We start from the raw sequence: 23,635 nt of genomic DNA on the forward strand, positions 1-23,635 counted from the left end.
CCCCAGGTCAAGGATCTAGTTGTTCCTCTTCATTGCTGTTGTTCACTTAAACTTGGTCTTGAGCTGTTTTGAATCATCAGGTGAGGATCCCCCATAGGCATAATCAAAGCTTTCCAAGGTATTCTCATGCAAAACCATACCACAGCCTGTCATACCCAAGGATTTCATCAACAACGACATACATACATCCGCTCGTATCATTCCAGTCTGCAGGAGCTACTATGAACAATAGCCTAAGACCGAGAGAGTTCCCCGAACCGAAGCCCATTCCCCCATCACGAAGTAGCAGGAAAGAGGGCTGTATCAGAGACGACTCAAGTGATGAATCAAGTCCTGAGGACGAGCTTATCGTGAGCATTGATTCCCCAAGCAGGCTTTCTTTTCGGCAGCCTTCTGGGCATTTGCTTCACATGCATCCCGAAGGATCATAAACTCTCTTGCCAGCAGTCGTACAATATTGAATAAGGTGTTTGTTGTGCAGCATGTTTCCTTTTGTGTATTAAAGAAGTAAAGACTCCAAATGTTGTTTTTCCCTTGGAAAGGGTCTGATTAACATCAGCAATGTGATGGGATTGTAATACCACCCCCTGCATTCTCCAATGTATAAAAATAGCAGCAGGCTGCTTTCATCACGGTGGGCCATTGACCCCGAAAATGTGAGATGCACCTTTCACCATCTGGCGGTATCCTTACTGCAATTTCTTTTCCTTTGAATTACCAGATCTTAACTTGCAGCTATAATGCCATTCTTCTTGCCTGTTGCCTTTTGAAGTTCATTTTCAAGACAGCCGAGGACACAGCAGGTATGTGGGTTTCTTTCTGGTTTTTCCGTTGAAAATTGTAAGTATTCTTGATTAGGCATGTATTGCAGAAAAATATTTTAAAAAATAAAAATAAATAAAAGAAGAAAAGAGAAAACATCAATGATCTCACTACTTTTAGGGCCAGTTTGGATGGGCTGTGGGAAAGCAGGGTGCTTTTCTGGTCTGAAAAATATCCAAACCATAGTTCAAAAACCCAAAAACTCAACGCAACTGGACCCAATGTGCAGCCAGGTCAGGTCAACTCAAAGGCTCAAATTGACTTATGATAGTTAATTATTAAATTAGTAAGAACAATTAAGTAATAATAGCTATTTAATTAGGGCTTCGTGGTAGCAGTCCTCCAGGTAAGGTCAGGTAAGGTCTTTGGTTTGAATCTCACACACTGCTATTTTTACTTTTTATTCTGGAAAGCAATCACCAATCTAGTGACTTGGTTTGGTTTGAGTCATGCCAAGTTGCGTCAAGTTGGCAAGCTGACTCGATGAGTCTAGCCAAGTCAAGTTCGCCAGCAAGTTTCATGTTGACTTGTCTTGAAATCTCTGAGTTTTCAGCCAAAGTTTCGAGTCAAGCCACAGAGTTTTAGAACTAGGATCCAAACCAATTGCAATTTTTAGTACCATCCAAACAGGGCCATTAAAGGCCGAGATTGTTTCAGTTCCACGACCAGGATGGCATCGTTATTGGAAGATTTATTATTATTATTATTATTATTATTATTTGGTTCGTGATTTTGCCATCGCAGCGACACAAGTTTGATTCTTCTCTGGTCTAAACTTTAGTTCTTATTTGCAAATTGCGTAACGGGAAATGTGGAAGGCAGTTCTAAATTACAGAAATGATGCTCTACTGGCCCCCTCTTTCAATCGCTGCGATTTTCTGTGGCACATCCATGGTTGGGCCACCAGATGAATGGTTCAGACCGGCCGAGGTGGGGCATCTACATAGAATTGAGGGTGAAGTCTAACATGTATTTGGGTGTGGATGTGAATGCTGAACCTGTCCTCCTAGATCACTACTAATTGTGGCTTTTGTTTGCATTTTACTCTCCACTCATCTGCGAACATTGCATGCTTGCAAGAACTGGCTTATTCATCTGTTGGGCTCCATTGGCCTGAAAATCAAGCTAGTGTAATCAGCATCAGGTGGGCCATGTGTTTGGAAAATTCGATGGCATTACCTGGTTGATGATGAAAGCCTGATCTCCGGGCCACCTCACATGCATGATGAGCAGCCAGAATATCATGTGCGGCGCAAGTAGAATTTGAAATCTGCTTGCTGAGTCGGTTCTGTTCCAATGGGCTAGCCATTAGTATTGGACTAACCAGTTATCCAATAATATCCAATGAATGGCTCAGATCTTGCAGTCATGTGCTATTAAGAGGGTGAGAATAAAATTAGCAAATCATTCAACCATTAGTTTTGGGAATTTTGATCCTTGGGTCATGACCTAAAAGCTCATTCTCACCTTCAAGCAACATTCCGGCCTTTGTCGATAAACATCCAATCCATGTAAATGGTGAAAGTTACCATAAAGATCAGCTGGGACAGTAACCATGATGGTCAATTCGTGTGGCGGGCTACGCCATTGAAACCGTCGGATAGCTGATGGTCTGGTCTGATCCAATGTATGTCTGTGGCCCACCTGATCAGTAGATTATTCCAATTTTGGTTCAAGTAGATTATACAACCTTTTGTGTGATCATTTCTCATTTCCGATATATGCTCATGTGAGCTTTAGATCCCTGCGAGGATTGGGTGCTAATTGCAGACATTTTCACATGAGAGTTATGAGGCTAGTCACCAAAGTAGGACTTTGAATCCTCTCTGCATCTGCCAATTTGCATGGGAACGAGGCTGCTCATCAGGTGGGCCTCACTGTAATGTAGGGTGGCATGAAAATTAGGCCCTTGTGGGCGACAAATACAATTAGATGGGTGGTTAAAAAGAACTGATTAACAGTCCACATTCTCATGTGTGGCCCACCCTAATGGCTGTACTGATCTGACTTATGCACTAGGCACAGACGTGGCAGGGACCTGATGAACGGCCTCAATTTTCTACCGAAATGGTACATGCATAGAGAGAAATTTGAAATCTTTCTCATTTTGCTATGAGTATGGAAATGAAAGCCTGTGTTCAGCCAGCTTCACATTGGTTGTAGTTAATGAGTTTTGGGATGGGCGTAAAGGCCCAATGCAACTACGGGGCCTGGTGTATGTGCACCTGGCTAGTGGTGGGCCAGGCTTTGGACTGGATCCTTAGTGGGTTTTGCTGGCCTGTGACTGGCCATGTAGCTTAGTTTAGAATACATGGATTCCCATCGTCAAAATATCCTTTCAATCTATGGTTAGGATCATTTGACCAGTATGATTCTCATTGTATAACCCATCCATGGAAAGCCAAGAAAACAAACAGTCCAGACCTCATAGACTCGAGCAACATAGAGAGAAAAGGTTCACATCAGTTTCCCTATAAATGTGAAAATTTTGCCATTTTCTTCCTAACAACACAACATTTTCTATGGATGTTAGTTTTACAGTGGCACTCAATACACACATGCGCATTTTAGTATGCCGAGCACCTCGAATTTCCTCTGCGATCGAGGTCCTCCAAACAGCCCAATAATCAATATTTTTCCAACTATCACATTTCGTATTGCCAGAAAAAGAAAACATGGAAACATGCATTTTCACGCATTGTAAAGCATGCCGACCTCAATACGTTGACTCAATGGTATCCCCAATGCCGGCAGTGCCGATCTACAATTACTGTGTAGAACTTCATAAAATCTGAGCAAGATTTTATCAAACCATCCAATATCTTTACCTACATGGAACCTCGTCTTTCCCTGAACATGCACCACGCCAGCGAGCTTGGCACTCTCCAACTCCAAAAGCTCTTCTTCAACTGATGTCAAAACAGGCATTGGCCCATCTGGGCCCTTCTCAATGTGGGCCTGTAAGGCGTCGATCACTTGAGTTACAAGATCATCTCCTCCATTACTAAGGGAATCTGCATAGCCATATTGAATCACACAGCAGTACATGCCACTAGGGCCCAACCTCTTGACGATGATTCTCTCATTCGGGGCGACTTTCGCAACTAACAAGTAATGGAGAGTCGTAAAAATAGTCACCTTATGCAAAGATCGCACGTTCTGTATGTAGTGTCCAAAGACTGGAGTTAGCCCATCTTGTATATTGCTGTAGAAGAAGCAGATTCCGGCGACTCTTTGGATATTTGGATCGGATAAAAGCCCGCTGAGATTGTCCAAAGTTATTTTGTGGGTCATTTCGTAATCCAACTTCCGCAGCCTCCCATGGTACCAGCCGAACATTATGAAGGCAAGTATGATGGAAATGGCGAATGGGACCCACCCGCCTTCCGGAATCTTGGTGAAAACCGCACTCACATATGCTCCTTCCATGATGAAGAACACAATGAAGTAGAGGCCGACCAGCAATAGCGGCGTTCGCCATATTATGACCATGACCAGCGTCAGTAGAACAGTGGTGATGAGCATTACCATGATGACTACAACACCTGCAATGATACAGATCTATGGGTTAGAAGATGGTAAAGAGATTAACAGTTCTTGAAGATGTTGAGTGGAAATGTGAAGGCTACTTGCAATAGGATTACGAATGCTCTCTTGACGGAGTGGTTATCAGGTGGCCAATGAGTGTGTGCGAGAGATGAATCACAAGTGTAGTGTTTGTGAAAGGTCCGAGTCCATCAGGTGGGCCAAAGTGTTTGTGTGCTGTCAGCCTGAAAATCAGGCCGGCCTAGTCTTCATGGGCCGCAGGTATCATCGTTGTCATCATAATCAGAGTCTTCTCTCAGTATTTGGGGTCATCTTTTAGGCAGTGATTAGTGAAAGTTCTACAATCAGCTGCTGCTAAACATCAATGTGCATGTATGAGAGAAAGAATTGATCAATGGTCTACATTACATGTGCACGCGTGGCCCACCTTATACATGGTGGCACCACCTGATGAAAGGCATCAATCTCACATGCATTTCCACTTGGAGAGAGTAGGATTCAAGCATTAGCAGGGTTCATTTCAGTAAACAACACATTCAAAGAAGCAGGAAAGGATGAGGGGCCAACTATTTTAGTTACCGAAAGCATTTCCGAGATCTTTTCCATCTCCAAAACCAAGAACAACCGCAACACATAAAACCATGAGAATGTAGTTGACTTCCGGAGAGTAAACCTCGCCTTCCTTGTGGGGGGATGTGTGGACCACCTTAACCCGAGGGAAGTAATCCAAGACCACTGATTGCTTGATTACAGAAAACGTGGCAGATATCAATGACTGGCTTGCAACGATTGCCGCAAGTGTTGAAACTACAAACATGGGCCAGTAGACCTTCTTTGGCACGAACTTGTAAAACGCATCGTCATGATCGTTGAGGTTCTTGATCAGATATGCTGTTTGTCCAGCATATGTTAGGACCAAAGAAGGATATATGCTGAACAGGAAGGCCATCTACAAGGAGGAACCAACTTCGGAAAATTAAATTAAAAAAATAAAAAAAATAAAAAAAAAATAAAAAAGAAGAAGAAGAAGATAAAATAAAAAAATAAAAAAATAAAAAAGAAGGCCATTTCTTATGAAGGGTGGCCAAGATGTAATAAATGTGAGAAATACACGATCATCACTATTTGGTCGAACATTTTCTCGGTCAACAAACCATACATGGGACCCAACTTTAGGAGATCCAAATTGTTCATATGGTGGGCCCATGGTGGATTAGGATACCCATGAAATACTCATGCTGCATGATGCAAACCATCTGATTAGGCCCTGTTAATGGTGAGCATAGGTTGCAAATCATCAATTATTCATGGGCCAGAAGGGATCATCTGATAGTGGAAATATTGAGGCATGGTCCATCCAATGATCAAGCCTCCAGATCAACAACTTAGATTACCAAAAGGATGTCTTATACAATGATCAAGCCGAGACTTTGTACAGTATGTTTATGATTCTTGTATTTACAAGTGGGGCCCATGGTTCAGATATCAAAAGTGGATAATCCATGCAACAAAAATCCAATAGATTGGAAGACCTTTAGAATGTTTGATCTTTTGTTGGTTCAATGGGAACCATTAATGTATTTTCCTTCTAAACCATTTCTTTGTTGGCCACCCATTGAATGGTTTATGATTTTTCCCTCTAGGAGACTTTTAGCGCATGGATCATTCAAAGCGGGGCCCATAATGTTAACGGTTTGGATCACCCAACAATGGGCTCAACAGTACAAACTGAAATCCTGAACAGAACTGCAAACTCTCAGCCAGATCATTGTACCATACCTCTAGGTGGTCCCACCTGCACTACTGGCAATTCAAACAAAAAAAGGCCGTTTCTTTGGATGGAGCATTTATATTATCATATACGAGAAAAGGTTTGATACTCTAGCAGAATCTGATGGATGATATGCATGCATTTGAATATTGTATACATGGCATACAAGCTATTCCAATTATGGGTCCCAGCTTAGATGTATAATCAACAAAAAATCAAGCTTATTTGATTATCTAAGTATCCGATTCGTGAACATTGCGGGAACTAGTTAAAAATGAAATTTATCCAATGGTCCTATTTCAAGAAGTATCCATGAATCAGAGTTTGGAATTGTTCAACCAATCTGAGTTTGGGACTACCACTTAAGACAGTGGACCTCCACAATTCAGCTGGTTTGGTTTGAGTTAATGTATGCCATGCGTACAATTTCTGAGTTCCTGTGTATCAAGCAGTCATACTCCTGCCACAGTATCAAACAACTCCCTTCGTATAACATCTCGATAAATAAGGCTGCAAGTAGAATACCTGAATCGACCTTTTATTGAAATGGCCAAGATCAGCAAACATTGCTTCGGCACCTGATGCAATAGATAGATCAAAGGTCATCAACCGTCGAAATCATTCCAAATCTCATGTGAGACATCAGCTCTCCATGTACCACATACCTGTAATGCATAAGACGGTGCCACCAAGCAACAGCCAGCCTTCCATTCCATTTCTCGGAAAGAAATGGACTACATAGTGGGGTGATATTGCCTTGAATATGCTCGGATAGTGATGGCTTGAATATGCTCGGATAGTGATGTATAATGCTATATATTCCTACCATCGGAGTAGTGAAAGTCCACGCGGCCATGATAGGAGAGAAGGAAACTCACGCGGGATGTCCCGAACTTTTGCAAGAGGAATAGAACAATCAGAACTGCTGCAGATAGAGCTTCGATGATAGCTGTGGAATTCGAAAGTTTGAAATTTTTGCTAAGGAGGAATTAACTTTGGTAGGAAGAACAACGAATCTGTGTCACTACTCACATTTACTGATGGAAGGAAAAGGCCCTCTTAATCCATCCATTGCCGATAACACTGAAACAAACATATATGTTCAAAGGTAAAGGAGCTTAATAACTGAAAAGGACTTTTTTGGGTCTTGAGGCACCCATTTCATACGAGCGGGACCCATGGTGTTTGGGGATCTAGACAGTATTTTGGCCTTTGTTCCGGACATAGCGGTGTTCTCTCCTCAACCAACTATTTTTAGGCCATTGATCAAAGGGTTATGATCTTCCAATTTGGAAGGATTTTGGGTCGTTCCCTATCCACGACGGATCCCATCTGATCAATGAGCCCAACTAGTGAAGCATGGGCCTCATTTATATGGAATGGGTGAATTAGGACTATTTGCAGCCCAATGTATCAGGTCCTGATAATTCTTCATCCTTGAATGCTTATCAAAGGCTTGCTAGTGCCACATGTAGCACACATGCTGGGCAGGTTCATTGAACATCCAAAAGCTACACAAGACAGTCACCATCATGATGTCCATGTTCAAAGTCAGGTTGGTCCACTAAGCAGGCAGACCACGTTCATGTGTTGAATGTGGACCGTTGACAATGTTTAAACTGTCCATACATTACCAATTTGAGCAGACTAGCATGACTTTGTGTTGGGGCCAACCTATGCTTCATTTAGATGCCCCGCACACGAGATTGCCAGGTCTGCAGCATGTAAAAGTGCATGTGGGGCTAGCAAAAATCTACTTAATCACCCTTTATTGAACTTGGATAATACAAGTTGCTTAGTAAAACAAACCTGAAATGGCAGGAGTAAGGACGCCAACACCGATTAGCATGCACATCCCGAGCATTGCAACAAAAAGCAATACCCTTCTTGCAACCATGCTCCTTTCAAAGAATTTCTGCAGCCAATTTTGCTTTTCAGTGCCCATGAATTGGCCACCATCTGAAAGGACCGGCTTTGAATGAACCCGTTTGGATGTAAGGATGCCGACATCCACATGCCTACAAAGCAATGAATATAGAACAAAAGTTCCACCTGCAGTTTTCCATTTCATACAACTCATCGAGAGAGAGAGAGAGAGAGAGAGAGAGAGGTAATTACATATAGAGCCTCTAAAATATTGACAGATAATATGGAAAAACTATTCAATGGGAGATTGCGAAAGATCAAACATGAAATGCTTCTACTGCGGATCACAGATGAACATGAATAGTATCTTTGGGTCCTCAGTTTGGGCAGGTGGAGTCCATGGTTGGGTGATCCAGACCGTCAATCTTAACTCCTTGATTCGTGGCTTGCAAATAGATGGTTAAGACAAGAAATACAACAATGGTTTGCAGTCAGCTGAAAAATAAAAGCCGAGCTTCAACAGCCAGGATCCTTCAATTTGAAAGATTGAGGCACAATCTGGATCCCTAAACCATGGGCCCACCTGTACAGACTCAAAACCCAAGGATGGTTTGTAATTTCTTCATTTTAACCCCCATATCGAATGTGAATGGGACTTCTATAAGCATTTAGATGCTAAAGTGGAGTTGTTATACAAAGTGATGATCTTAGATGAGAAAGCATGTCTGCGTGGGCCTTATTTTGTTGGACAAATGGCTGTTAGCACAGAAAGAATGTCCACATGGGCTAATGGCTAATGGACAAATGGTCATTAGCCATCTCCTAGTACGTTTTGAAATTTTAGTTTCTAAACTCGATGTTTACATTGTTATGTGACTATGTTCTGTGATATGTTATATCAGGTCCATATGAAGCAATGATTTGTCTTGAAGAAAATAAAAGGCAATTGAAGGATTGCTAATTGCCACATACAACTTAAGGTGAATTGATGAAGGAAAAGCATGTATTGTCATACAGGGGTAAGTGGATCATCATCATCTTAGCCCTTCTCCCAGCCATTTGGGGTCGGCATTTAATTGGAAGATTGGCAAAGTATTACAATTCGCTGCCCACCAGACAAACCTTCCTCTTTTACTATAATATGGAACCCATCATTGCAGAGGCTCACATTAAACTCCTATGCCATCACGGTCCCACCCAATACTAAACCGCAGCCCAGCCAACACAAACATCAACAAGAGAGGAAGCAAAGGAGGGTCATGGACGGACATGGAATTCCTTTGTATCATGTAACAAAAACATGCATCCAAGTTGCCATTGAGGCATGCATATGCACCACCATCGGCCGAAAGTGGAAAGGACATTATGTTTTTTTTAATAGAAAAGTGGAAAGGGACATGCTGAATTAGTTGGTACGAAGATGACAAAATTGCCAATGACGAAGGTGTTATTGATTGTGAGAGTGGTCTGGACGATTGTACGGCCCACCTAGGTGATGTTGTACGGCCCACCTTGTCTCCACTATTTTGGTCATGTATCCTCTCACTTCATGTTATTAGGTGACCAGTTTGCCCCTCATTGTTACAATATGTTTTTTGCACATTAGGTTCCACCAAATAACATGAGGTGAGAGACTACAAGACCAAAACACCATCAGCTAGGTGGGCTATTCAATCATACGGACTACACCCATCATCATACTTGCTGCCCCCCAAAAAAACTTTTTTATTTTTTTTGTTGATTTGTTTTTTCTTTTTCTTTTTTAGGAATCTAATATTATCGTAAATGATCTCCTATGGGATACAAATTAGACAATGGTAAAATAAAAGGCCCTTAATCATGGTTTTTTATTTATTTTTCATCTTCTGCTTAAAGTTGTTAGGTGACTGATGATTGGAAGTGATTTGCTTAATGTTATTTGATAGACCTTACAAGGTAAGAAGCATCCTCGAGTCTTGGGGGTGCGATTGAGGAGATCCTGCCATTGATATTTCAATTTTTAAGGCATAAAATAGTGCAAAGCTTAAAGAAACCAATTAATAAGTTGGTGACTAAGCCAATCAAGGTGTGTGCTTCTAGAGTTCTATGTGTAGAGATGTGATCCCTCAACGATTCACCCAATGTTGTCAAAATCATTATCATATCACAAATCGCAATACGGGTTGAATTGCATCAAATCGCAAATTGTAAGATTTTTTATGATTTTCTTAAAATTTTGAAAAAAAAAAATCTCATCGATATCATCCTCTTGTCATCAATATGCACCAAGTAATACCATTTCATGATAGTGTTAAAGGATTCTTATCTTCCCTTTATTTTTTGCCTTTTAAGAAATTTTCCTTAGAGAACATACAAGGATCCATTAATAATTTATGTTGTTGTTGCCTTTCTTGAATGTAGAATAACGCTAGAAAAGCGGTATCTGATTATGTAGACCGATGAAAAAAGATATTTTGATTTCTAACTATCATCTCACAATACATATAAATCTAAATGATCGTATCATAACCATCCATATATACATTCTAGATAAATCACACATCAACACATCGATTTGGTGTTTTGATCACTTAAGTAAGAAATCCTTTTTTAAAGCTCCATGAAAATGAAAGCGCATCGAAGCTTAAAATAGAAGAGAACAAGTACAATTTGAATCGTAAATTGTAGGATTCAAATCATAGAATCAAAGGATTCACATAAAATGGGATTCAAGGTGGGATTCAAATCATTTTTGCTTAAGATTCGACTCATATCGTTTTTTGCTTAAGATTTGACTCAAATCATAAATAGTAAATCACAAATCTTAGGATTTTGATAGCACTGAATTAACCTTTGTTGTTTTCTCTTTCATTAATAAAGCTCTTTTTTCCTAGATAGGTCAAAAAGGTCTCATCAGAATTCTTGTTCATGGGAAGTGTTGGCATTTGTCTAAAATACAAAGGATAGAACGTGGAAGGATAATTAGAATTTAGAATTAGGTTGATACCTAAGTGTATATATTGGGATATGGCTTAGATGAAAAGGAGTCCTGTAGCCAACCCCAATTAATTGTGATGAAGCATGATAATGATGGGTTGACTTCATGGCAATGAGGTGTATGTGTTACTTCCCAATCTCTCAGGACTGGTTCATGCATTCTAGGAAACCTGGGCAGTTTACTTTTGGTTATGGAAAAGCCTGCACATCAAAAGCAAAGCTTGATCAACTTGAGACGCAACTTGGGCTGGTTGGGTCAGGTTGAGGGTCAACCCAAGCCCGACCCAACTTCAAGAGGACCTAACCCAAAATCCAACCCAAATACCAACCCGAGGTTCCCAACACGAATTCCTCTACGCTCAACCGTAAACCAACCAGACCCAACACAAATACATGTGATTATTACCTACCCGACCTAACCCGAACCAAATTTGCTCAACCCAAACCCAACCCGATTTCAAATCAGGTTGTTAAACTCCAACCTGAACCCAACCCGAGGACCCTTACAACCCGACCCAAACTTGGGTTGGATCAGTGAGGTCTGGGTCAACCCGAACCCTAGTTGCAGCCTTATGTTAACTCCCAACAAATAGTAGAAAGAAACCCGTACCCAAATTGCAGCCCACTATTAACTCCCAACTGTTAGTTGAAAGAAGGGGATGGAGAAATGCAAGCCTTGAAGCTGAGCTAGGTGGATTTTGAGAAGAAGAAAAGGGAAGTCCAAAGATTTTTTGTATTTTGTTTTCCTCTTGTTCTCTTGAACCTTTCCCCTCCATAATGTGTATGCTTGCCTTGTTTTGTGAAATTTTGACCTCCATAACACCAGTGTTCGAAATATCGGTATCGCACAATGTATCGCACCCTTGGGATACAGATACGTATCGGTTATCGCACGGGATATATCGTTTGTATCGCATAGTTTATCGCACTTTTTGGGAAACATGAGGAAACATTGGGAAAATGGTTGAATTTTTTAATGAAACTTTGAGGATTGTTAAAAAGGCCCTTAATACACACTTTTAAATCATAATATCTCAAAAAAAAGATGCACATAATAAATTTCCTTTATATAGGTTCCTAAGTTATGCGATGTTTAACTCAACTAACGCAACTATTTTTAAATTGAACGGTGTAGATATTGCTCTAATATGATATAATATGATCTCTAAAAATAGATGAACGGTGTAGATATAATAAATACATCACTTTGGGCCCATGTAACTTTGATCTCCTTTGAACCGTTCGTGCAACTGGAGCTCGAGGAGCATCAGTGCTCGTCTTTGCACGTCACGGACGCGGATTGCGTCCTACCCCTGCCCGTCTCTAGCCCCGAACGGGCAGTTCTGTGGGTTGGGCCCACCTTGAATGTATGTGATCTATCCACACCATCCATTCGTTTTTCCATCTAATTTAAGGGGTTGAGCCAAAAATTGAATCATATCCAAAAATGAAGTGGACCATACCAGAGGAAACAGCAGGGATAATGATATCCACCGTTGAAACCTTGTTAGGCCCAACAATGATGTTTATTTGTCATCCAACCTATTCATAAGATCGTACAGACATGGATGAAGGGAAAAAATAAATATAAACTTGATCCAAAATTTATATGGCCCCCAAGAAATTTTCAACAGCAGACGTTCAATTCAACTGTTTCGTATGGTGTGGTCCATTTGAACATTGTATATGTTTCATTTTTGGGTTGAAGCCCTAGAATTATCTATTAAAATAGATGGACGGAGCAGATAAAATACATAAATCATGGTGGACCATACGGAGTTTACTCAGCACACTAAGCGTAGTGAGTTACTCCGTACGGTAATTGGATTGCGTATTGAGTTACTCAGTATGCTTTTATCGTACTGAGTAAACTCAGTTGGGCCTACTATGAATTTATGTGGTTTATCCACACCGTCCATCCATTTTTACAGATAATTTTAGGTGTTGATCCCAAAATTGAAGTAAATACAAAGCTCAAGTGAACCATTACATAGGAAACAGTGTGGAATAATGATTTCCACCATTGAAACCTTCCCAGTGTCTAAAGTAATTTTTATTTGTCATCCAACCTGTTCGTAAGATCACAAAGACATGGATGAAGAGAAACCACAAACTTCAGCTTGATCCAAAACTTCTTTGGCCTCCAAAATTTTTTTAATGGTAGAGGTTCAATCAAACTGTTTCCTGTGGTGTGGTCCACTTGAGATTTTAATTTGCTTCGTTTTTGGGTCAAGCCCTAAAATTATCTTTTAACATAGATTAACGGAGTGGATAAAATAAATAAATAACAGCGGACCCCACACAGTTTACTCAGTACCCTAAGGGTACTGAGTTACTCAGTACGCAATCCGCTTCTCAGTACGCAATCCGCTTCCAGCGCGGATTACTGAAGTCACGTCACCAAGTTACGTGGGTCCCACCACGATGTATTTTTTCTATCCACACCGTCCATCCATTTGAACAGATCATTTTAGGGGTGAGCCAAAAAATGAGTCAGATCCAGAGCTCGGGTGGACCCCACCACAGAAAACAGTGGAGAGAGTGACGTTCACCATTAAAAATTTCTTGAGGGCCACAAGAGATGGATGATTAAGATGATATTTGTGTTTTCCATTATTCCATATCTTTCTGGACGTATGAACAGATTAGATCACAAATAAACATTATGATGGGACCCCAAGAATGCTACGAGTTTCAATGGTGGGCGTCACTCTCTCAGCTTTTTTCTGTGGCAGTGTCCACTAAATATTTATATCTACATCATTGTTTGTGTCATGCCCTAAAAAATTATTTCTAAATTAATGAACGGTGTAGATACGACACACACATTACCGTAGGACCCACAGAACATGGACACCACTTTATATGATTGTACATTGAGTAACTCAGTACGCTTAGCGTACTGTGTAAACTCATGTGAGGTCCACCACGATTTATGTATTTTATCTGCTCCGCCCATACATTTTAATAGATAATTTCTAGGCTCTAGCCCAAAAATAAACCATATAAAATGTTTAAATGGGCCACACCTTACAAAATAGTTGAATTGAACATCCACCGTTGAAATACCATTTTTGGTCACAAAAGTATTAAATTTAGATGACTAATAAACATCACTGCAGGGCCCATATGATCTTATTAAATTCGTATTTTCCTTTAATCCACGTCCATATGATCTTATTAACGGTTTCGATGACTGATAAACATCACTGCAGGGGCCAGAAAGGTTTCAACGGTGGAAATCAGTGTCACCAATGTTTCCTGTGGTATGATCCACTTCCCGTTCTAATTTTTGGGATCAACCCATTAATTTAGATGGGAAAACAAATGGACGGTGTGGATAGACCACATACATTAAAGGTGGGCCCCAACTGAGTTTACTGAGTACGATAGGAGCGTGCTCAGTAAACCACACCCACGCCGATCCCCATTTCACCCCTCCCGCCCCATCTTCTTCATTTCCCTCTCTGTCACAAGCGCTCTCCCTCTCCTTCACACAGCGAGGTACTCTCTCTCTCTCTCTCTCTCTCTCTCTCTCTCTCTCTCTCTCTCTCTCTCTCTTCTAATTCAAAATTTTTTGATTTTCCACAACCCACGGCATCGGGGTGGGTTGTATTGGTGATATCGGCGATATCGACGATGTATCGCATGATGTCGACGATATATCGCACGATATTGACGATAATATCGTACGATATCTGAAGTTTTGGATTTTTGGTATCTTCCGGGTGTTATCGGCAGAGTTTCGTCTCGCACTGGTGTGATACCGATAATGATAGTATCGATATTTCGAACACTGCATAACACTAATGATGGTTCCTATGTTTTTGAGATCAATAAACTTTTACTTCTAGACAAGGTATTCCGTAACGGTAACGATGGGCATAATGGCCACCACTGCTACCTTTACGATACTAGTCGTAACGGCTATTATGGCCCTTGTAACTGCTGTTACGGTCACTTTTTTATTTTTATTTTTAAAAAAAACCTCCAAAAATCCTATATCTACCCCGTAACGTTGAAAAAAAAAAAATCCGAAAAACCTATATCTGCCCCATAACAGACCATTACGGGACTGTCATGACCTTTACAAGGGACGTAACAGGTTGTTAACGGCAGATACAAGTCATTTTTTTCATAATGGCTGGTGTGGTCATTATGACCCTATAACATGTAACAGTTGATACGTAATGGCCTTTATGGCCCCGTAACGGCCTTTATTGCACACCATGCTTCTAGAGAAAAGTTGTATTCTATCTTTATTATATTTTATTTTATTTATTTATTTTAGGATTTTGGGACCATCCTTTCAACTATGATTCAAGGTGTAGATTGGGTTGTTGTTTCCTCAAATTGAAAGAAACCCTAACTATACAAATCTCCCCATTCTCAAACAAGCAATCAGCAAATTCCATCATGGCACTTAGCAATCAAGCATCATTATATTCAGTTAAACTTGAAATAGGGGGAGAAAAAAGTCAACATGAAAACAAATGAGCAGGCTGACTCCAAACATAAAATTGTCCATCCATTTTTGTAAAATTGGGCCATGACAGGGGATGCTCAAATCAAATCGGATCAGATTACTCCAATCCATTTCTTTTCGAATAGGTCAACTCCATTAGTGTCACAGTATCCCCTGCCCATGATGACATCAATACAAGCAATGAAAATTCAGATTCATGTCCCGTCAAATAAAATTCCAAGTTGGGATTGTCTCCGTTGTGAAAATCACGGGCCCTTAAGCAACACTTTCAGCAAAAGATGTATCAATGGCTGCATATTCCCAAGTAGCCAGCTGACCAGCCTAATGAAATTAGAACATCAATTACATCACAAACAGCTGAAATTCCAGATCAACACGACTAGAAATATTGCAAGAAATCATGGAAACAAACATCCTAACAACCAGATTTAAGGAAGAAAAAAAAAAAAGGTGCATAAATAGTCCCAAATATCAAGTGCATATACTTTCACAGCCCAATGAATTTATAATCTCAATCACAGAACAAACAATAGAAATTCCAGATCAACCTCACTCATGGCAACAGAAGATCTGTCCAAAATATAAGCACATTCAAGCCCACTTTTCCATGATCCCAATTGTTCATCTGATGAGACCCGACCTGCATAAGTCACATTGTAAATCTACAAATAGGCCAATTTCATCTATGCAGTCGGTGGATCCTGCCCTTGTTTAATGTGGGACATGGTTGAAACCGTCAATTTTCAGACCAAAAGTTGGATAGACAAGACCTTCTGGAGGAGAAGTTTGAGGCACAGCCCATCTGTGGTGGGACACACATCAGATAATCGGTCTGGACAACAAAGATCTGGCGGCCCCACCTGCATAATTTCCATTTTGTTTGGTCCAGCATCCTGTAGTACCTTTCAGGCCATCCATCAAACAATTAAGGTCAATGGAGATTTTCAGGGCATGGTCCATACATACAAGGACCCACCAAATGAACAGTCTCGATTGCTGAAACCCACTAATATTTCTAGGCCAAAATTTATTGTTGCTCTCTTCAGTCACATACCTTCTTAAGCCAATGACTTAGAACCACAATTACAGCAGAAACAGTGAAGTTTTCAGAATCAACTCAAGCTGTAATAACATGATAAATCATCAAAACATGCATCCAAATGACCAGATTTCGAAAAGAAAAAACCACGTGATAAAACAGCCTCAATACCATAGAAATCCCTCAACTCCAAATCAGCACGAGTGACAATAAAACAGGGAATCCTTGAACGAGCATCCAAACACGCCCCATTTCAAGAACTGAGAAACACCCAAATCATAAAAACAATCCAAACAGTACATATGCATACCTTCGCCTTGATCGTCAGCACTGAGAGCAATCCCAACGTACTTGACAACCCCAATGAGGGTAAGAGTCCAGAACATGATGCTGTAAATCCCCAAGTAGTCATCCTCATTAGGAGATTTTAAGTTCATCGACGGATAGACAGAGAGCGGCGACGTCATCAAGCCGCCAAAAACCACCCCCAGAGTCTTGTAAGCAAGGAAGAGTGTCTTCCAACGGTCAGTTTTCAGTTCAAATTCGAAAATTCAAAAAAACCCAGATGAAGATTCGAAAAACCCAACTCAAATCTATCAAAATAACCCACAGAAATTCAAAATTTGAAGTGAGTGTGACTGATTTTTTAGATTTATCTTAATATAAAAAAGAGGACCTTTTTGCTTGGGGAATGAGAGACAGGATTATGGTGAACGTTGGATGAAGAAGAAGTTTCCACGGTTATTTCAGATAGAGGGATGGATTGGTTGGATGTAGAGTGATTGAATGCCATTGAATTGTAGCCTCTCTCTCTCTGTGCAGATGGCGGGTTAATGGTTTTTTGGACACTGCTCTTGGGCGGTTTGAGAGTTTTTAAGCGCGACTGACGGCCACTGTTCTCGGGAAATGGTGGGGCCCGCCAGAGGTGAGAGCGCACATTTACAGTTGCATTGCCGTTGAATCGACTGGAAAGGAAACGCAGTTCCGACTTCCACAAAGATTCTGATACATGGATCAGACGTACTCTACTCTAGGGGATGCAGCTGAGCTCCCCTGCCGTACACGTGGCATGAACTTGAAATCTAAACCATCCAAACATTAGACCCATTTCATTTGAGTTATGATTCCAAATAATGGATCAGCGACATCTAGATGTGATATAAATGGTCCAAATCGACAAAGACATTGTCCACTAATCTGTGGTCAGAATCGTCTAAAAAGTTTGTATTTTAGTGTGTGATCCATCTACAGTATGTCCCACTATTTGGATGGTTCGGACTGGAGGTTCATGCCACGTGTACTGTAGATGAGCCCACCCGCATCCTACCTGCCCAGCGGTTTCAAGATTCAGTCCCCAGCAGCCAGTTGGTCTCGGATTCTACACGCGCCTCTAGACAAACTCGGTCCAGGCAGGGGCTCTGTGGGGCCCACTTAGTGTTATCCACTCCGTACATCCAGTTTCCCATATCATTTTAGATTATGAGACGAAAGATGAGACAGATCCAAAGCTGAAGTGAATCACACGGTGGGAATTGAATGGTCACAAACTTCTTCTGAGCTGCCGAAGTTTTGATCAAGCTGATATTTGCGTTTTCCCTTCATCAACGGCTATGTGACCTTATTACAGGTTGTATGGTAAATAAAAATCAGGGTGGGTCATAATAAGGTGTCAACGGTGGGGCATTATCATCACAGATGCTTCCTATGGTGTTGTCAACTTGACTATTTAATCTTTTTTTGGTTCATCCCCTAAAATGATCTTTAAAAATTAATGGACGGTTTGGATAAAACCCATACATCACAGTGGGACCCACAGAGCCCCTGCCTGGACCGAATTGGTCCTGGTGTGGGCAGCATACAATCCGCTTCCGGTGCCAATCTGATCATGCATCAGGTATGCAGCAGCATATAAACAATCTTGTCCAAAACTCAGGCAGGTAAGGTGGGCCACGTATGCACCAAAAACCATGGACGGTAGAAAAAGTAGTTAGTTAGTGTATGTGTGAAACTTATGCTGGATGGACAGTTATGATTTTTCTCCATAATATATACTGAGTGGGTTCCAGATAATTCACGGCTCAGATGATCACACGGATTTCCACGCTGGCACGTATGGCCGCGTGTAGAGTAGCGTGTGGGCATAGCCAGATTCTGCTTTATGTCCGAAACTTTTGAGTTTCGGAGCACACTAAAAACGGCAAACTCTCCCGCGAGAATTCAATAAACGATACAATAATTATATTTTGTGTGTTCTGCGACTGGGTTTGATCGCATGTGTTGCTCCATCGGAGTTCACATGATGATATTGACAATGATTGGAACCGTTCAAGTTGTTAATTTCAGGCTATTTGTCTTATAATATTAAATTTAACTGAATAGATGATTGATATAAGTATTATATTTGGATGATTTATATGATTGAAAAGAAACATTTTCAATGGCTTTCATTCAAGTTAGAAAAACCTAAGGTCAGTATCACTAATGTACCTTTCATGTTGAAAAATGCATTAACTGTATTCGTAAATAGAAAATGGACAGCTAGAATCACTAGATGATATCGTTATATAATATAGGTCCCGATCAGGCGACGCATGCTACCCAAACCGTGTCGCGACAAAGGGAAAACGAGCTCAAATACAATTTGATAACAGGCAGACGCGGCGTGGCGATGATCCATACACGCATGCATAGATTTTATGGAAACGGATTGGCTACTCCCCCTGCCACCAGCCCCGTGGCTGGTTGTCGGTACTCTGTGGGCCCCACCATGGTGTATGTATTTCATCCATTCCGTTCATCCATTTTTACAGATCATTCTAAGGCTTGAACCCAAAAATTAGAGGTATATAAATCTCAGGTAGACCACACCACATGAAAACAATAGTGATTGGATATCCACCATTAAAATATTCCTAAGGCCCACTGTACTGTTTATTTGAAATCCAATCTATTGATTAGGTCATACAGGCCCAGATGAAGCGAAACAACAAAAATTATCTTGATCCAAAACTTCTATGGCCCCCAAAATGTTTTTAATGGTCGACGCTCATTCAACACTGTTTACTGTAATGTGGTCCTTTTGAGACTGGGATATAACTCATTTTTGGTCTCGTACTGTAAAATGTTCTATAAAAAGAGATGGACGGCATGGATGAAACACATACATCATGGTGGGGCCCACAGAGCACCAGCCATTGGCTGGTGTAGGGGATAGCCAATCCGTTTCCAGATTTTATTGTACACGCGGCAAATAAGTATCTCAATCCGAACCGTCTAATCGAGAACTTCATAGCGTGAAGGTGCGATGAAAGAAAAATATGTACAAAGGATTATATTAAACTTCAGGAAGGAGTTCATAATTAGGGATGTACATCAAGTCAAACTCGGCCACTAACTGATCTCAGCACGAAGCCAGATCGGCTCAGTCCTCGAGTCTAATTAGCTAGCTCCGCTAAATTTGGTCAAGAGCTCAAGCTGGTTTGAGTCAAGTTTAAGCCAAGAACAAGCCGAGTTAACCCGTGCAGCATTCTCACAGACGCTTTCAAAATCAAATTGTATTTAAAACAGTAGCAATGGTCTTACAGGCTTTCTATCAAACGTCTTTTAAGTAACATAACAATTTATATAAAAATATAAATAAATAAAAAAGAAAGAAAGAAAGAAGGTATATTGGTTTCAAATACATACCTTCGTTACCTCCAACAACACGAGTCATTTCATCAATGACCCGGTGAGCAACATCAGCATCGGAGTAATCGAGTCACCAAACTGACTTGATCCGAGTTCAATTCGAGCTGGGTTCAATCCAAGTCGACAGCTGGCCCCGAACTCATTTTCGAGCTCAAAAAATTCAGCTTGACTTGGGCTTCGAACCAAGTCAATTCTAGCTTTTTTGAGTTGGGTCAGAGCGAGCTAGCTTGGTTCGTATACACCTCTATCAATCATAATAATCTAATTAATTTTAATTTTTTAAAATGATCCATCTGAATAGGCTACTACTACTTTGACGGTTTAGATTGCGATAAATATGCCACGTGTACAGTGTCCGTGAGCATCCGTATGGACAGTAATACCCTGCCAGGGTATAAAAAAACACGAGGTATACGCCCAGGAAATGAATAATGATTCAGTCGAATCGTGTCCGCCAAAAGCCTCCATACAACCTAACGTATCTGGTATGCATGACAGTGGGCCAGGGGATCAGGTGCGTATATAAAGGAAATATGGATCGAGACCATCCGTCTAATGGGTTTTATCATGGATGGCCCACAGTTCAAAAACTGCATCCATTGGACAATCCTAGTGAGCACTTTTGCGCACTTTTTCTCCATTGATTATCACCGTAAACATTCTTTATTTTACCATCCATTTGAAGGCCCCCACAATCAGTGGCTATAATTTTATATACGTGAACCATGATCCTGATTAACCGTTACCTTGCTACGGGCAATGCAGAAGGTAGGTTGACGGTCCAGATTGACATGCATACACACCATCGGTGGATAAGTTTCCAGTTGGCACTACTTAGTAAATGGTGGCAAACATACACCCTTGTGAAGAAATACACAATCATCGGCCTCCATCGATAGTTTCATTCGGGCCCACATTTTATGTACGCAATGGGCCACCAGTTGAGAGATCTGGACCATTAATGCATGGACTTGTATAGAATGCAGGCCCAAATTTAAATAACCAAACATCTTTAATTTGGATTTTGTTTATATCCTATCTCCGATAGAATTAGATCAGATGATTCAGCAGACACCACATGATGACTTTATCTAGCTAAAAATGTCTATTGGGTAAAATGATAAAATTAGCTGTAAAAATGTAAAATTGACTATTAAAATAACTTACGACCGAATTTGCAGCTTATGGCTGAATTTGTGACCTGTGGCTAAATTTATGGTCAATGACTGATTTTTAGCCAACAACAAATCACTGATATAACAATAGAAATGGATAAAATAATTATTGAAATCGTAGTTTTTAATGGAGAAAAGGGTGTTTAAATAGTTATTATCACTTATACATGACGAAAAGAAAAGAGAGGTTATAATTACTTAGTAGTTTAAACGATTACATGCATGCACTTCAAATACGTAATGAAGTACGCATGCCCTAATTTGGTTGCTGTGATTATGGGTTGGATGTCTAATTATCTACGTAATAGTGATAGCATATCTGAATTGATGGTTTTTAATAATAATATTATTATTATTACTATTATTAATTCAGAATTCAAATCCTAAGATCTAGGCATTTAATTAAACTCTAGGATGAAATCTTAGACTTAGGTAATCTAAACCCTAGGTCGATACTTTTGTTTGTGTTAAGTTTGGATCTAGGTGTAGAATCTAATATCGGTATATTTTATATGAATTTATGAACTATCATTATTAACATAATAATATATATGAGTTATAACACTAACGCTAATAGTATTCTTGCAATTATTAAGATTTAATTTTAACTAATACACTAAGTAGAATTCAAATCATAGAATTTAAAGCCTATAGCTAAACTCTAGGATGAAAACCCTAAATTCTACATTAAAACCCTAAGATAAATGATTCAAACCCTAAGCGATGATCTTGAGCCTAGGTAGTGCGTAGAACTTGGATCTAATTGTACAAGTTCATGAATTGTGGTAGGATACAATTTTAAGAGCACAAGCACTTAGCGACACTAGAAGGCGATTCAAAGTTAACGTGATGATTTCTTCCCCTTGAGCTTTCCATTTTCCCATTAGCCTAAGTTATAGTTTATAATTTAAATTTATAATTGATATCTCCCTTTTTATAATTACATGTGTTAGCTGGTGGAAATTGAATTACTATATTTTATGCCTAATGTTTATCCTGCATACTTATTTCATACTTGTGGATTATTTGTAGATTGCTTATGGAACTTAAACTGGTACATCAATGGGAAACCCCCATCTATAAATGTACACCCATACTTGGAATATAACCCGACTGGTTGTGATTGTAATGGACCTTCGGCTTAGTGGTTATTGAATGGTGGTTCAAATTGACCATTGATGTGGCCTACCATCCAGGGTTATTGTGTCCAATAGTTTTCAAGGATGGTCTTTTATCGCATGGTTTTGATACTCGCCCTATGTGGCCTATTTTGATAATTGTCCTATGTGGCTTGTTTGATATCGCCCTATGTGGCTTTGTTCCGGTATTTTTCTTATATGGGTTCGATGTTTTATACTATAAAACTATGCAATGGTAAGCCCCATATACTTAATATGATTGGCCACTAGTCAGCGGGTTTCCATTAAACATCCTAAGGTGGTAGCCTCATGAGCCGAAGATGCTGGTATGGGACCTATGCCCGAGCTGTCGGCCTACACTGCCGACAAGCCCCCGTAGTGACCTTTGAGCTTATAAAACTTGCTGGTTATAAACGGATTAATAATGGTTTAACTAATCATGCATTCATGACACATACCAGCATCTATTGCTATCGTACATTATGTACGTATTTGTCCGACTGGATGATTTTCTCAGGTCAATGATTACATGGGTGACGGGCCCACTGTCCGCACGGATGAGCATCCCCGGGGCGATGATTGCATACTTCACGCATCTATGCATCTAATAAGACCTGCATTGTGTATTGTTTTGTATGCTTTACTTTATAATTATGCTTACCTAATGTGGAAGTGTGTAATCTTGAGGGGAATTCACAATGAGTTGGTCACTCATCCATCAAATATACAACCGTATAGGTAGTACAGGTGGCTTAAGTGATATGCAGGTTCAGACTGATGAGGAGCCGTTATGATGGTCAAGGATGCGTGGTTGTACCTATCAAGGAAGTTGCGTGATCCTGCGGCTTTCGTTTATATATTTCTTTTATATTTCTCATGTATGTAAATCTTGTAATTGTTAATATAGAGACATTGGTTTGTATAAGTCATTATGAGCAATCTCTTATATATTCTAAATGAAATTTGAAATTTTCCTTTATGCTTACTTGTCCATTCTACGCTCATCTGTTTACTCTGATGAAAGAAAATATATATATATATATATATATACTCAAATTTGACCATCCTTTGATGTTAACACTCGGGTATTGGGTAAACGAGTCATATACTCGGGTCCTGAAAAGT

The 23,635-nt window shown here is 40.2% G+C and overlaps 1 protein-coding gene and 1 pseudogene across 3 annotated transcripts in view; one reads left to right on the forward strand and one right to left on the reverse strand.

The window, feature by feature from the left end:
• Positions 1–720, forward strand: part of LOC131251624 (sodium/hydrogen exchanger 8-like) — a 116,027-nt gene extending 115,307 nt beyond the window's left edge. For all 3 annotated transcript variants that reach the window (XM_058252460.1, XM_058252462.1, XM_058252461.1), the window contains one exon: positions 81–720. In XM_058252460.1, coding sequence (XP_058108443.1) covers positions 81–431 — 351 coding nt within the window. In that variant the 3' untranslated portion in view covers positions 432–720. The remainder of the gene's footprint in view (positions 1–80) is intronic.
• Positions 721–3,266: 2,546 nt separating this feature from the next.
• LOC131250699 (probable potassium transporter 17) lies at positions 3,267–17,054 on the reverse strand (annotated as a pseudogene).
• Between the last annotated feature and the right edge of the window lie 6,581 nt (positions 17,055–23,635).

This window comes from Magnolia sinica, chromosome 7, assembly GCF_029962835.1.
Source record: "Magnolia sinica isolate HGM2019 chromosome 7, MsV1, whole genome shotgun sequence".
Classification (NCBI taxonomy): Eukaryota; Viridiplantae; Streptophyta; class Magnoliopsida; order Magnoliales; family Magnoliaceae; genus Magnolia; species Magnolia sinica.